Source organism: Cebus imitator, unplaced genomic scaffold (genome assembly GCF_001604975.1).
Source record: "Cebus imitator isolate Cc_AM_T3 unplaced genomic scaffold, Cebus_imitator-1.0 Scaffold321, whole genome shotgun sequence".
NCBI classification, from domain to species: domain Eukaryota; kingdom Metazoa; phylum Chordata; class Mammalia; order Primates; family Cebidae; genus Cebus; species Cebus imitator.
In genome coordinates this window covers 2,033,479-2,049,207 of record NW_016107636.1, presented here as the reverse complement: position 1 = coordinate 2,049,207, position 15,729 = coordinate 2,033,479, and the positions used below count along the sequence as shown (strand labels likewise).

At 35.9% G+C, this 15,729-nt stretch overlaps 1 protein-coding gene across 8 annotated transcripts in view; it reads right to left on the bottom strand.

Moving 5' to 3' along the window:
* The window catches only part of SENP7 (SUMO specific peptidase 7), a 201,395-nt gene that overhangs the window by 46,587 nt on the left and 139,079 nt on the right, over positions 1-15,729 (bottom strand). For all 8 annotated transcript variants that reach the window (XM_017504344.2, XM_017504347.2, XM_017504348.2 and 5 more), the window contains 3 exons: positions 6,734-6,846; positions 2,645-2,826; positions 1,255-1,594 (listed from right to left, as the gene is read on the bottom strand). In XM_017504344.2, coding sequence (XP_017359833.1) covers positions 1,255-1,594; positions 2,645-2,826; positions 6,734-6,846 — 635 coding nt within the window. The remainder of the gene's footprint in view (positions 1-1,254; positions 1,595-2,644; positions 2,827-6,733; positions 6,847-15,729) is intronic.

The following is a 15,729-nucleotide window of genomic DNA, read 5'->3' as shown; positions in this document are numbered from 1 at the left end:
CTCTACTAAAAATACAAAAATCGGCTGGGCTCAATGGCTCACGCCTGTAATTCCAGCACTTTGGGAGGCCAAGACAGGCGGATCAAGTGAAGTCAGGAGTTCAAGACCAGCCTTACCAACATGGAAAAACCTCGTCTCTACTAAAAATACAAAATTAGCCGGGTGTGGTGATGCATGCCTGTAATCCCAGCTACTTGGAGGCTAAGGCAAGACAATCACTTGAACCTGGGAGGCAGAGGTTGCGGTGAGCAGAGATTGTGCCATTGCACTCCAGTCTGGGCAACAAGAGCGAACCACCATCTCCAAAAATAATAATAATAATACAAAAATTTAGCTGAGCATGGTGGCGCACACCTGTAATCCCAGCTACTCAGGAGGCTGAGGCAGGAGAATTTCTTGAGCCCAGGAGGCAGAGGTAGCAGTGAGCTCAGATCGCATCACTGCACTCCAGCCCAGCTGACACAGCCAGACTCTGTCTCAAAAAAATAAAAACTTTCTAATTAATGCAATTTATTTTTAACAATGCTGTTAAATTTAATCATCTAAATTTATTCAATTTAGAAACATACCTATCATTTGTTATCTGATTTATAGCAGTTATAGACAATGACTCCATATCAGCGCAATTATTCAACAGTTACCTGCACCCTCACCTTCTAAAGAATAAAGATGTTTAAAAATGGATAAAGCCATGAGGAGGCCTTAGGAACAAGTTCTAGTTCTAACAGTGTATTGTGCCACCACTAAATTGTACTTTAATTCCTGTTACGTAAATTGCTTCAAGGAGGGGGAAATGAATACGTAGGGGAAGATGTGGGAGACTATTCACTGGAGATCCTCTAAAACCTTTGAAATTTCTTTGTACCAGGTGATGGCATCAACTACTCAGAGGCTGCTTAAATCAAAATTAATAATAATTAGATAGCACTTAAACTTTCCACACTTCAACTTCATCAACTAAATGACAGTAATGATGGTCCTTAAATAATTTATTTTTAAACTACTGAGATTAAAGTGTACTAATCTAAGAAAAAAATACTTCTGTTTTCAAGTTCTCCATTAGTTTACCTAAATAAATATTTTAAGTCTTATGAAGGAGATCCCAAACTCCAAGCCTTTTTTCCTAAAGTTAATATATTCCACAGTGATGTCATAAACAGCTTATTGCCTTAGCCAAATTTGTTCAAGAGGAAGGAAAAACAACTAAGTAAAACAGAGGAAGTTAAGTAACTTTATAATCCTCCTGTCACTTACTTGGTTCAGCTGAGATCAATGATTGGTTCCCTTCATTACGTCCTCTTAGAATAGGCTTTTCTATTGTATTCAACTCACTCTCATCCTTCTCAACCAGGGAAGAAATCCCCGAAGTATCAGTGGAATTAGAGTTCTCAACAGTTTCAGTGGTTGAACAGGCAGAGGCACTTTTGGTGGTGTTACTGAAAGCCAACTCCTGATTGTTAAGTGAGGACAGTTTACTAAAATCATTTTTTGTAGGTTTAGATGTAATTTCTTCAAGCAGTTTTGGATCCTGATGATAGTTTTCACTTGACTTTTCAAACTCAGTGGATATTGCTGAGTCATCATCTTGTTTTTTCTAAACATAAACACAGAGAAAAAATAGCATTTTTCAAATTTGGCTTGCTTCATCCATTTTTAAATTCTTAAAAAATATATAAAAGGAAAAATATTATATCATTTCCATAAGTAGATGGATAGAAAACTAAACAATGACACTATGTTATGCTTGACACTGTCTCCCAAGTATAAAGATACAGGGTTTGGTCTGTCCATTCTGATGCCTGATAATTTTTTAACGGGAAAATTAGGAGATTTCCATCTTTACAAATGCTTTATCAGATGGCCTCCCCTTATCTAAGTCAACTTTAGAATAAGAAGATTTATTTACAGATTTTTATTTTGTAAAAGTGACCAACTACTTTGGTTAAAAACTTTTTAAATTAACAATATAACATTAAGAATTATGAAAATCAACCATTGCCTTCAATATCTCATTTACTGTATAAATCTAAATCATGTTTATAATTACAACCCCAAAACATTACAAGGTCCTGAAATGATTTATAGATCAAAGGAATTGAAAGAGCTGTCTTACTGTTTTATTGCCACCTATATATTAAGTCTTTGAAAACAGAAAATGTATGTACTTAATATGGTTAATTATTTACTTACAATAAATTCCCTAAACTCCAGATAAACAGAAGCTTAAAGAATTTGGTAAGTAAATTACTACTGATAAATATATCTAATAATAATTTTCCAGAGCAAGTAAAAAAGAGAGTGACTAGACAATATGAATAGTATTTGGTTGAATTAAGGAAAAAGAAAAGCCTTAAGGATATATAACAAACTACTAAGGAAAGAATGATACAAGAAAAGAAGAAATTTTGACTTTTTTACTCATTCATAATATTTGAAATTTGTTCCAATAACTCTTTATCACCAAGAAAAGTTGCATTTAAAATTGTTTCTCAAAAATAAAGCTAACAGTGAACCAAAAAAGAAAGAAAGAAATCTGATAACAAAAACAGAAAGCTAGAGGAACATTATTTGGCCATAGTCAACTCATTTTTATTACAGCATAAAATTATTTCCTATACAGTAATATCTAAACACCTCTACTTACTGTCTCTTCTGTTGACTTATCCAAAGAAGTACAATTTTGAGAATCAGGTAAATTATTTCTAAGCCTTCTCTTTCTCTTCCGGGAAATCAGAGTAGGTTCCATTTTTGAATCAGGATATTTAACATCCTTGTTTCTGCTTTCCTGTTTAAGGTGATGACAACCTCTACTTCCACTGTTAAGGTCTTAAAAAACAAATTAAGTATAAATATGGACAAAAAAGTATAGAGAGAATCTCTTTTAGAAGAGCTCAAAGAAACACCATCAAAATTGCTCTACTACTTCCAAAGCCCCTTAAAACAGAAGTGTGCTGTTAAATTATCATACTGACACTGGATGAAGGTAAAGGCATGCCCTATTTTAATTGGTATACACAAAGTAAATGTTCATTATACAATAGCTGTGAGGTGAGAAAAATACATAAGAAAGAAATATTCTTTTTCAGAGTAGCCAAAGCAAAGCAACCAAACTGTTTTTCCATTTGCTATAAATGCATTTGGCTGCACTATCAAAAAAGGGGGTGCCTTATTAAAATCTGGAAAATTCATGTCTTAAAGTTTGATAATTCAGCATGACTTTATAAACTAGTCTTTTAAAAATGTAATTTACATACATATTTTTTAGTGGAAAGGGACTATAATTTGAAGAGTGTTGATCGCTGCTTTTTAAAAAGGAGCCAAAATATCTTTCCTCGGTAGTTGACTATAATATGTGATCATTCAGAAGGTTACCAATTTGTCAGTTTATTTCTTCTTTTCAATAATCAAGACTATGTTCTTTTAAGTCTCCAATAAATCCATTAGTCTAGAGAAGTGCTTCCTTTTTTAAGTCAACAAGACATATTTTGAAACCCATGCCAATCATTACTAAAAATATTTAGCCGGGCGCGGTGGCTCAAGCCTGTAATCCCAGCACTTTGGGAGGCCGAGGCGGGTGGATCACGAGGTCAAGAGATCGAGGCCATTCTGGTCAGCATGGTGAAACCCCGTCTCTACTAAAAATACAAAACATTAGCTGGGCATGGTGGTGCGTGCCTGTAATTGCAGCTACTCAAGAGGCTGAGGCAGGAGAATTGCCTGAACCCAGGAGGCAGAGGTTGCAGTGAGCTGAGATCACGCCATTGCACTCCAGCCCGGGTAACAAGAGCGAAACTCCGTCTCAAAAAAATAAAAAATTAAAATTAAAAAATTTAAAAAATAAAAATATTTAATATTTCTGTTATCAAATATATCTACCGTACAAAAATGCCTTCTAAAAGTCTCCACTTAATTAACTAAAAGTTCTCCTGAATTATTTTGCTTTGTGAATCTATGTCATACAAGTACCAACACAAAGTTTATACACAGCAAGTCACAAAGCAGTTGCATTTAATTCACCATTTTCAATTCATCTGACTGACTGTCCTGACTTCTCCATTCAAGGAAAGTTTATGATCTTTAAAATCTTCTCTTCAAACTATTCTTGCTTTTACTCTAACTTCAACAATTCCTAATAACTAATATTCATGATAATTTGTCTTTGATATTGCTTAAAGGAAGGTACTGTAACAGGATTGAGGGTAAAAATTCCAAGATAGTCATTTGCCTTTCAATTTCCAGAGAAAACACCTTACTTACTAAGGAAAATAAAACTCCCCTCAAATCATCAACACAATATTTAGAACAGAACGTTAAATTTTATATGTAATATTGTAAACTATAAAAGTGGTCAAACACAATTTCTATACATAATGTTTCAAAACTATAATTTCTAAACATAAATATAATACTACAATAAAGACTCATAAAAGGAAACGGGCTTGAGAAAAACTTGATTATACAGGAGTTTCATTTTAAACAATTTATTATTTGCATATCAGTCAAGCCTGTCTCATGGAAAAAGGAATAACTTTGTTAAACAGAATGAAAAATTGTAAAAATAGGATTCCACTTGCATAATATATACATAATTTAACCTGAAAATACTACTAGCATATATAACTAAAGAGATAGCAAAATCCTGTAAACAAAAGAATATTATTTCCAAGGTATTATGTGGTAAAAGCAAATTCCAAAAGGCAAACAATGTGCTGCCAAAAAAAAAAAAAAAATGGTACACCTAAAGTTTAATTCAGAATTTCCATTAATTTACAGGTTTTTATTAAATAACTGGTATCAGATGTAGGAGGATAAACACTGCTTCAGTAAAGGTGCAACAGCTAATTTTATTCAAAAACACTTTCCCTACCAATAGTGGTACCTTCAGGGATACTGAAAAACTAAAAAGTGTTTCTTTTGTCATGTACTTTCCCCTAATGCATGTCTAAGATGCCGCTGTAATCTTGAGGTAATACTCCTGGGTACAAATCAGAAAGTATTTTATTCAAGTCAATATGAGGACTGTTAGTCCTCACATTCTACTAACTCTCCTAGGTAGAGTAGGAATCTTTGTCTTGATAATACCTGAACTGACCCCACTTGCACAAATACTTATATTTTTACTTGGTAATCAATACAGTCATCCCTCAGTATCCTCAGGGTCCCAGGGACTCCAGATACCAAAACTGATGGATCCATAAGCCCCTAAAGGTAAAATATTTGCATATAACCTGTATACATTCTCCTGTATACTTTAATCTCTATAAGTAATAATATAATCTCTATAAGTAATCTAATTTATAATACCCAATGCAACATAAATACTATGTAAATACTTGTTACACTGTATTTTTTATTATTGTATTATTTTTATTAAGGTGTTTTCAAATATTTTCCATCTGTGGTAGATTGAATCTGCAGATACAGAATACAAAGATACAGAGAGATGACTGTAGTTATTTCTAAGAAAAGTACAGTTTATAAGAAAATAAATGTTTTTCATTATACGTTGACAGTACTTAGTGACTAACTGAAAATTCATCTGTACAAAGTCACAGCACATTTTCCAAAGACTGCCTTTATAAGAGTTTCAGCTGGTTTCTTGTACAAATAAAAGTTGTTAGTCTAATTTCATTTTAATTTTTTTTTAATGAAAAAGAATCTTTAGCTGTGCTCCAAATGAAGTGGATTTTGCATAGTGTCATTAAAAGACTTTTTTTTGTATCGTGAATAACTTATGAAATCACTCAAAAATAAAATAGTGGCCAAGCGCAGTGGCTCACGCCTGTAATCCCAGCACTTTGGGAGGCCAAGGCAGGCAGATATCTGGAGCCCAGGCGTTTGAGACCAGCCTGGGCAACATGGCAAGACCCTGTCTCTGCAAAATACAAAAACTTAGGCGTGGTGGTGCATACCTATAGTTTCAACTACTCAGGAAGCTGATGTGGGAGGATCACTTAAGCCCAGGAGGTAGAGGCTGAAGTGAGCTGATCATGTGTGATCATGCCACTGTACTCCAGCATAGGTGACAGAGTCAGGCCCTGTCTCAGAAAAAGAATAAGAAAAAGAAAAGAAAGAACGAACCAGGCCTCAACAAATATTTGAAGCTATCGATAATCCAAGAGACCCCTGAAGGTGTTGGTTTCACAAATAATGTAGTAAAATTGATTTTCTCCAAATATCAGTAAAATATTTTTAATTCTTGAAAGAGAGACAAAAAAGAAAAAGAAGTCAAATCACAAATCCTATATGCAAGGAGGCCTACTAAAAATTTTCAGAAGTCTAGGAAGTATTTACCTTCAAATTTGCTAATAGTGGCTTGTTTTGGCATCCCCCTAAAGTTGAAAGAAATTCTAATGAATAGAGAATGTATTTCATGGTAGGTGAATAGACAGTGATAAGCTAATAATAAAAACTCAGCAGTAACTTTAATATCCATGGAAACAACACCTAGAAATAGCTCAATTAACGTAACTTCATAGCCATATCCCAGTCTCCCCAAAGAAGAAAAAAAAAATATCCAAATTTAACTTTTGGGATTAGTAAATAAATCTGGAAATGAGTACTACGCCACATAAAGAGTAGGTTTTGCAATTCTCCTTGTGTTGCCAAATAATCTCCCTTTACTTTCACATATCCTTTTAAAGCAAAATGAAATAATTTATTTATAACAAAAATTATTATAAATACAATAGGCACAAACTCAAATTCCAACAGTTTTCTAAGGTTCACAAACCTTTAGGCTGAGTATCAGACATTAAAAGAGAAATGCCATCATCAGTTCTTCGTTTTTCTTTATTGCGCGCAGCCTGCTTCACAGAATTATCTGTCTTACTTTGTTGTGGGCACCTGCAGAAGAGAACTGTATTATACTCAATTCTAATACAGCCCAAATAAATTTAGAAACCTAATGGCATATATTTAAAAATCCAACGGGTTACAAACACAGTCCCACATGGCAGACTGTAAGATCTGGTCTGGATGGTGAAAAATATATATTCAATTCAGATTTAAGAAATAAGTTATCCTCCCTTTTCTACCTTTAAATTCCCCATGTGTGTTTTGGGGGAAAAAAACGGACTATCAACATTGGAGGATTGTACACATGTAAAATGAGCAAGAGAGTAATATCATACAAGTATTAAATAAGTTAGGTTTAAAAAGTGAAATTCCAAGAACACAAGTACCCCGATAGTCAAACAATTACAAGCCAAAGCTGAATGTTATTATATTTCAAGCACGGTTCACATATCAAAAAGTAAGTGTGGTAACAAATTTCCAATAGTATGTGTCAATAAATTTTACCTATAGAGAAAATAATTTAAAGCCTAAGGTACTGGTAAAATAACAAATTTTAGAATGATAGGCACAATGTTATTACTAATAAAAATTTAGAAATATAAAACATACTATAATGTATAAATGTGTACATGTAAAATAAAATATAAAAATTTAGACTGGAAGGATTCAAGCCTATTTAGATAGTAGATAACTCTAAAGAAGGAGAGTAATAGAATCAGGGAATATAAAATAAATAAGTTTTCAACTTTCTATAATACTTTTAAAAAATTAAATCTAAAAAAATAAAGAATTATATTGGTTAAATCTCAGTGATATGTATTGGGATATTAATCTCCTCATGTGCATAAAGTATTTTATAATTCAAAAAATATAAATTATTTACAACTAAGGCAAATAGTGTAAGTCAAAAACAAGGACTATAAAGACCAATAACACATAACACCTCTTTGTCTTGAGAGAATTATTTGGAAGGCCAAAAATGACTTATATTATAAATAAAAAAGCTACAGTATTCAAACATTGCCAGTGTAGTGTCATAAAGAAAGAGTCATTGCTCCTATTACATTGCTCATTTTCATATTTACTTTGGTACAATTTTCTTTATTCTCAGATTGGAAATTAAAAGGCCATATAATCAAAATTGTGAGGGAGGGTGAGCCACTTTCACTTGCAAAGAGATTCTGACTGAGTCAAATTATTCCACTCATCAACCCTCAAGAATCATTCAATCAGAGCTTGGTGATAACCTTTAGCAGTAGAATATAAATAACTCCCACATGTATAGCATTCCAATAATGGAACACTAGGCATAAGTAGCTTAAAAGACTGAAACCTAATAGGACTGCAGAATGCTTTTCTTCCTCTCGCATCTTACCACCACATTCTTAAAGGTCTATTTACAGTAATTGCTTTTATCTGGTACATCATGTCCATCTATCCAAAAAAAAAAGTAAAGAAAAGAAAATTAAAAGCACACTAAAAGAAAAAAATCACAGTTTGACAACAAGTAACAGAACAAGAACCAGACATGTCAGAGATGTTGAATTATCAGGCTAGGAATTTAAAACAATTATTATCAACAGATAAAGTATACAGCATATAAGCACTTACGGGCAATATTAGCAGAGAGAAAGTGTAAGAAAGAATGAAAAAGAAACACTAAAAATTAAAACACTGTAACAAAAATGAACAATGCCTTCGATGGGCTCACTAGTAAACAGGATGTGAAAAAGAATCCCTGAACCATATTATATATTAATAGAAAATTCCAACACAGGAAAGAAAAAAAAAGACTTAAAAATCCATAACATAATATTAAAGAACTGTGGGACAACCACAAAAGGTGTAGCACAGTCATAATGGGAATATTACAAGAAGAAAGAGGTAAAGAAACAGAGGAAATATGAAAAGCTATAACGCATGAGAATTTCCCCCAAATTAATGTCAGACACAAAATCACGGACTGGCTAGTTCAGAGAACACCAAAGAGAATGAATAAATGCCCAAAAAACAACACCTAGGCATATCATATTAAACTGAAAAAATCAAAGATTTTAAAACAGTTCATAAAATCCAGAAAAAAAAAAAAAAAAAAAAAAGCAAAATAAATAAAAAATAAAATAAAAAAAAAAAAAAAAAAAAACCTTAACTACAGAAAAACAAAGATAAGAATTTTATCTGATTTCTCAGACACCATGCAAGTAAGAACATCATGGAGGGAAATCTTTTAAGTGTTCAGAGAAAAAAACCTACCAACCTAGAATTCTGTATCCTGTGAAATTATCCTCCATAAGTGATAGAGAAATAAGGATGTCCACAGATTCAAAAAAATGAAGAAGAAGAAGAAGAAGAAGAAGATAATAACCTGTTGCCAGTAGACCTGTCTTCTAAGAAATGCTAGAAGTTCTCCAAAGAGAAGGCAAATGACATAGGTAAGAAATTCAGATCTATGTCAAGAAAGAGCATCAGAGAAAGAATCAATAAAAGTAAAATAAAATTTTTTATTTTTCTTATTTGTAAACTATAAAAGCCTATATTCAAAAAGAAGAAAGATCTAAAATGAGTAATCTAAGCTTCCAACTTAGGAAATGAGTAAAAGAAGATCAAGTCAATTCCAGAGTAAGCAGAGAACAGAAAACAGGAGCTTGACAAAAATCAATGAAACCAAAATTTGGTTACTTGAAAAGATAAACAAAATTGAGAGGCCTCTAGCCAGATTAAGAAAAAGACACCAAATACTGGTTTCACAAATGAAAGCGAACACTTCACTACAGATACCACAGACAAGAAAAGAATAGTAAAAGTATAACAGGAATATTATGAACAACTATATTTGATAAGCCCATATATTTGATAACCTACATGAAATACACTAATTTCTTGAAAAACACAATCTACCAAAACTCACACAAGAATAAATAGACAATCTAAATGGACATAGATGATATTTTTAAATGGATGAATAATTAATACACTTACAAAAGCTACAACACGTGGCACAGATGGATTCACGGGTAAATTCTACCAAACATTTCAGGATGAAATTATACCAATTCTCCACCACCTCTTTGTAAAAATAAAAGCAGAAGGAATATTTCCTAACTCATCCTATGCAGCCACTATTGCCCTAATACCAAAAACAGAGATACCACAAGCCAAGAAAACTAATATGTCTTATGAGACAGATGCAAAAATACTCAGGAAAATATTAGCTATGGGAATCCAACAAAATATAAAAAAGAATTATACGCCACAACTCAGTGTGATTTATCCCAGATATGCAAGCCTGTTTCAACATTTAGAAATCAATTAGTGTAACTGATTGCATCAAAGCTAATGAAGAAAAATCACATGATCAGGGTCAAGGCCAAGACGGCCCACTAGAAACACAGGCGATTGGAGGCTCCCACTGAAAAGAACCGTAATTACAGTGTGAACCCTTCACTGGCAACCAAGTTATCCAGGTTCTCTCAATAGATCTGACTACGCAGCTGGCATGACCCACAGAGAAGGAAGAACAGTGTGGTATGGTGGCCACCTGAGAGCCACACAGCGCAGGGGAGCCCCCACCCCCCAGCCAAGGAAGGCACTGAGTGAGGGTGCTGCCCAGCCAAGGGAAACCGTGCTTTCTCCATGGAACTGTGCAACGCATGGAAACCATGCTTTCTCCACAGAACTATGCAACCCATAGATTGGAAGATCCCACTCGTGAACCTATGCCACCTGGGCCTAGCGTCCCATCCCTGAAGCTGCGCACATTCTCAGCAGACTCTGAGTTGGAATCTGCTTAAGACTGCCGAGCTTGTGGGGTGAGGACTGACCAGCATCACAGCTGTAACCACCTGCTGTCTAAGCTGTTTGAGCTCCTTGAGGAAGCAGCATCAGCCAGCACTGGGACTCATAACTGCCTAACAAGCTAAGCTCCCTAAGCTCCAGGCTGTGCTTTTCCACTGCTGATGCCAGGGAGGCTGGACAACTTCATCCCAAGAGGTGTCCCCCACAACCCAACATGCTGGCTGTGGCAGACTCCCACCAGAGAGCCTCTTCAGGCCTGACCCTGACCCATCGTTCCTCACTGGGTGAGGCTTCCCTGCATGAACTCCAACAACTCCAGCTGGAGGCTCAGGAACAAAACCCAGATCTCCCTGGGCCTGAGCCCCAGGGGGAGTAGTGGCTATAGTCTCTTCAGACCAGCCGACTAGCCTTTCCACCTAGTGGTTCTCACAAATCCCAGCAGCCCAGATGAGTGGGTTTGCCCCCAGCGAAGCACACCCCCTCCACCAAAAGACAGTCAAAGTACTTTGTTAAATGGATCCTGTTCCCTGTGCCACCCAACTGGGTGAGACCCTCCAACAGGGGTTGTCAGACACCCTATACAGGAGCAATCCTACTGGTATCAGGTTGATGCCCTTCAAGGTGAGAGATCCCAGAAGAAGGAGTAGGTACCCATCTTTGCTGTTCTCCAGCCTCCTTGAGTGACATCTCCAGGCATGGGAGTGAACCAGATGAAAAGGGCCTAAAGGGAACCCCCAGCGAACCGCAGCAGCCTTACAGAAGAGGGACCTGACCAATGCAAGAAAACAAGCAGAAAGCAACAACAGCATCAACAACAAAAAAAGTCCCCCCAAAAAAACCCATCCAAGAGTTAGCATCCTCAAAGATCAAAACCAGACAAACTCATGAAGATGAGAAAGAATCAACAACAAAAAAAAAAATGCTGAAAACCCAAAAGGACAGAGTACCTCTTCTCCTCCAAATGATTGCAATGCCTCTCCCATAAGGACACAGAACTGAACAGGTGAAAAGATGGACAAATTGACAGAAGCAGGCTTCAGATATGGGTGATTAACAAAAACTCTGCTGAGCAAAAGGTGCACGTTCCAACCCAATGTAAACAAGCTAAAAACCTTGGTACAGATTACAGGAGCTGCTATCTAAAATAACCAGTTTAGAGAGGAACATAAATGACCTGATGGAGCTGAAAAACATAACGGAAGAACTTCGTGAACCATACACAACTATCAATAGCCAAATCAACCAAGTGGAAGAAAGGATATCACAGTGTGAAGACCACCTTGCTGAAATAAGGCATGCAGACAACATTAGGAAAAAAAAGAAACAAAAAGAACAAAGCCTCCAACAAATATGGGACTTCCAAAAACACTGAACTTATGATTGATTGAAGTACCAAAAGGAGACAGAGAATGAAAACAAGCTGGAAAACACACTTTAGGATATTCTCCAAGAGAATGTCCCCAATCTAGCAAGACAGGCTAACATGCAAATTCAGGAAATACAGAGAATACCGAGATAACCCAGGAGAAGTTCAACCCCAAGAAACATAATCATCAGATTCTCCAAGTCTGAAACAAAAGAAAAAATGTTAAGGGTAGCCAGAAAGAAAGGCCAGGTGACCTACACAGGGAAGCCCATTAGACAAACAGCACACCTCTCAGGAGAAAAAATACAAGCCAGAAGAGATTGGCAATCAATGTTCAACATTCTTAAAGAATTTTCGGCCCAGAATTTCATATCCAGCCCAACTAAGTTTCATAAGTGAAGGAGAAATAAAATCCTATCCAGACAAACAAATGCTGAAAAAATTCATTACCACCAGGCCTGCCTTGCAAGAGCTCCTGAAGGAAGCACTAAATATGGAAGGGAAAAACTGGTACCAGCTACTGCAAAAACACACCAAAATATAAAGACCAATGACACTATGAAGAAACTGCATGAACTACTGTGCAAAACAACCAGCTAGCATCATGATGACATGATCAAATTCACACATAATGATATTAACCTTAAGTGTAAATGGGCTAAATGCCCTAATTAAAAGGCACAGAATGGCAAACCATATAAAGAGTCAAGACCCACTGGTGTGCTGTATTCAGGAGATCCATCTGACATGCAAAGACACACATAGGCTCAAAATAAAGAGATGAAAAAAAATTTACCAAGCAAATGGAAAGAAAAAAGAAAAAGAAAAAAAAAAGTAGGAGTTGCAATCCTAGTCTCTGACAAAACAGATTTTAAACCAACAAAGATCAAAAAAGACAAAGAAAGGCCGCATTTCCAGATGGATTTTTATTGCCCACAGACCAGGATATTCCCAGGCGGAGGAGCCCCATGGGTTGCCAGCGCTGCTGTTTTGGCCACTTTATCGTTTACAGAAATGCAAATCAAAACTACATTAAGATACAATCTCACGCCAGTTAGAATGGCGATCATTAAAAAATCTGGAGACAACAGATGCTGGAGAGGATCTATTAAGAAAAATGATAAATGAGATATAACCACCAATCCCACAGAAATACAAGTGACCATCAGAGAATACTATAAACACCTTTATGCAAATAAACTAGAGAATCTAGAAGAAATGGATAAATTCCTGGACACATACACCTTCCCAAGACTAAACCAGGAAGAAGTCAAATATTTGAATAGGCCAAAAACAAGGTTTGAAATTGAGGCAATAATTAATAGCCTACAACCAAAAAAAGTCCTGGACCAGACAGATTTACAGCCGAATTCTACCAGAGGTACAAAGAGGAGCCGGCACCATTCCTTCTATTCCATTCTATTCCAAACAACAGAAAAAAAAGGAACTCTTCCCTAACTCATTTTATGAGGCCAGCATCATCCTGATACCAAAACCAGGCAGAGACAAAATTTCAGGACAATATCCCTGATGAACACCAATGCAAAAATCCTCAATAAAACACTGGCAAACCAAATCCAGCAGAACATCAAAAAGCTTAGCCACCACAATCAAGTCAGCTTCATCCCTGAGATGCAAGGCTGCTTCAACATACACAAATCAATGAACGTAATTCATTACAGAAACCGAACCAATGACAAAAACCACATGATTATCTCAATAGATGCAGAAAAGGCTTTCAACAAATTTCAGCAGCGCTTCATGCTAAAAACTCTCAATAAACTAGGTGTTGATGGAACATATCTCAAAATAATAAGAGCTATTTACGACAAACCCACACCCAATATCATACCGAATGGGCAAAAACTAAAAGCATTCCCTTTGAAAACCCGCACTAGACAAGGATGCCCTCTCTCACCACTCCTATTCAACATAGTATTGGAAGTTCTAACCAGGGTAATCAGGCAAGAAAAAGAAATAACAGGTCTCCAATTAGGGAAAGAGGAAGTCAAATTGTCTGTTTGCAGATGACATGACTGCATATTTAGAAAAACCCATTGTCTCAGCCCAGAATCTCCTTAAGATCATAAGCAACTTCAGTAATCTCAGGATACAAAATCAATGTGCAAAAATCAAAAGCATTCCTATACACCAGTAACAGACAAACAGAGAGCCAACTCATGAGTGAACTCCCATTCACAATTGCTACAAAGAGAATTAAATACCTAGGAATACAACTTACAAGGAATGTGAAGGACCTCTTCAAAGAGAACTACAATCCACTGCTCAAGGAAATAAGAGAGGACACAGACAAATGGAAAAACATTCCATGCTCATAGATAGGAAGAATCAGTATCGTAAAAATGACCATATTGCCCAAAGTAATTAACAGATTCAACACTATCAAGCTACCATTGACTTTCTTCATAAAATTGGAAGAAAAAAAAAACTACTTTAAATTTCACATGGAACCAAAAAAGAGCTTGTATAGCCTAAGCAAAAAGAACAAAGTGGGAGGCATCATGCCACCTGACTTCAAACTATACTACAAGGCTACAGTAATCAAAGCAGCATAGTACTGGTACCAAAACAGAGGTATAGACCAATGGAACAGAACAGAGGCCTCGGAGGCAACACCACACATCTACAACCATCTGATCTTTGACAAACCTGACAAAAGCAAGCAATGGGGAAAAGATTTCCTGTTTAATAAATCGTGTTGGAAAAACTGGCTAGCCATATGCAGAAAGCTGAAACTGGATCCCTTCCTTACACTTTATATGAAAATTAACTTAAAATGGATTAAAGACTTAAATGTAAAACCCAAAACCATAAAAACTCTAGAATAAACCTAGGCAATACCCTTCAGGACATAGGCATGGACCAAGACTTCATGACTAAAACACCAAAAGTAATGGCAACAAAAGCCAAAATAGATAAATGAGATCTAATTAAACTAAAGAGTTCCCACACAGCAAAAGAAAATATCATTGGAGTGGACAGGCTACCAATAGAATAGGAGAAAATTTTTGCAATCTACCCATCTGACAAAGGGCTAATATCCAGAATTTACAAAGAACTTAAATCTACAAGAAAAAAAACAACCCCATCACAAAGTGGGCAAAGGATATGAATACTTCTCAAAAAGAGACACTTATGTGGCCAACAAACATATGAAAAAATGCTCATTATCACTGGTCATTAGAGATGCAAATCAAAACCACAATAAGATACCATCTCACGCCAGTTAGAATGGCGATCATCAAAAAGCCAGAAGATAACAGGTGCTGGAAAGGATGTGGAGAAACAGTAATGCTTTTACACTGTTGGTGGGAGTATAAACTAGTTCAACTATTGTGGAAGACGGTGTGGTAATTCCTCAAGGATCTAGAACCAGAAATATCATTTGACCCAGCAATCCCATTACTAGGTATATACCCAAAGGATTATAAATCATTCTATTATAAAGCCACATGCACACATATGTTTATTGTGGCACTGTTCACAACAGCGAAGACTTGGAACCAACCCAAGTGCCCATCAATGATAGATGGTTAAAGAAAATGTGGCAAATCTATACCATGGAATACTATGCAGCCATAAAAAAAGGATGAGTTCATGTCCCTTACAGGGACATGGATAAGGCTGGAAACCATCATTCTCAGCAAACTAACAAAAAAACATAAACCAAACACTGAGTGTTCTCACTCATAAGTAGGAGTTGAACAATGAGAGCACATGGCCACAGGGAGGGGAACAGCATACACAGG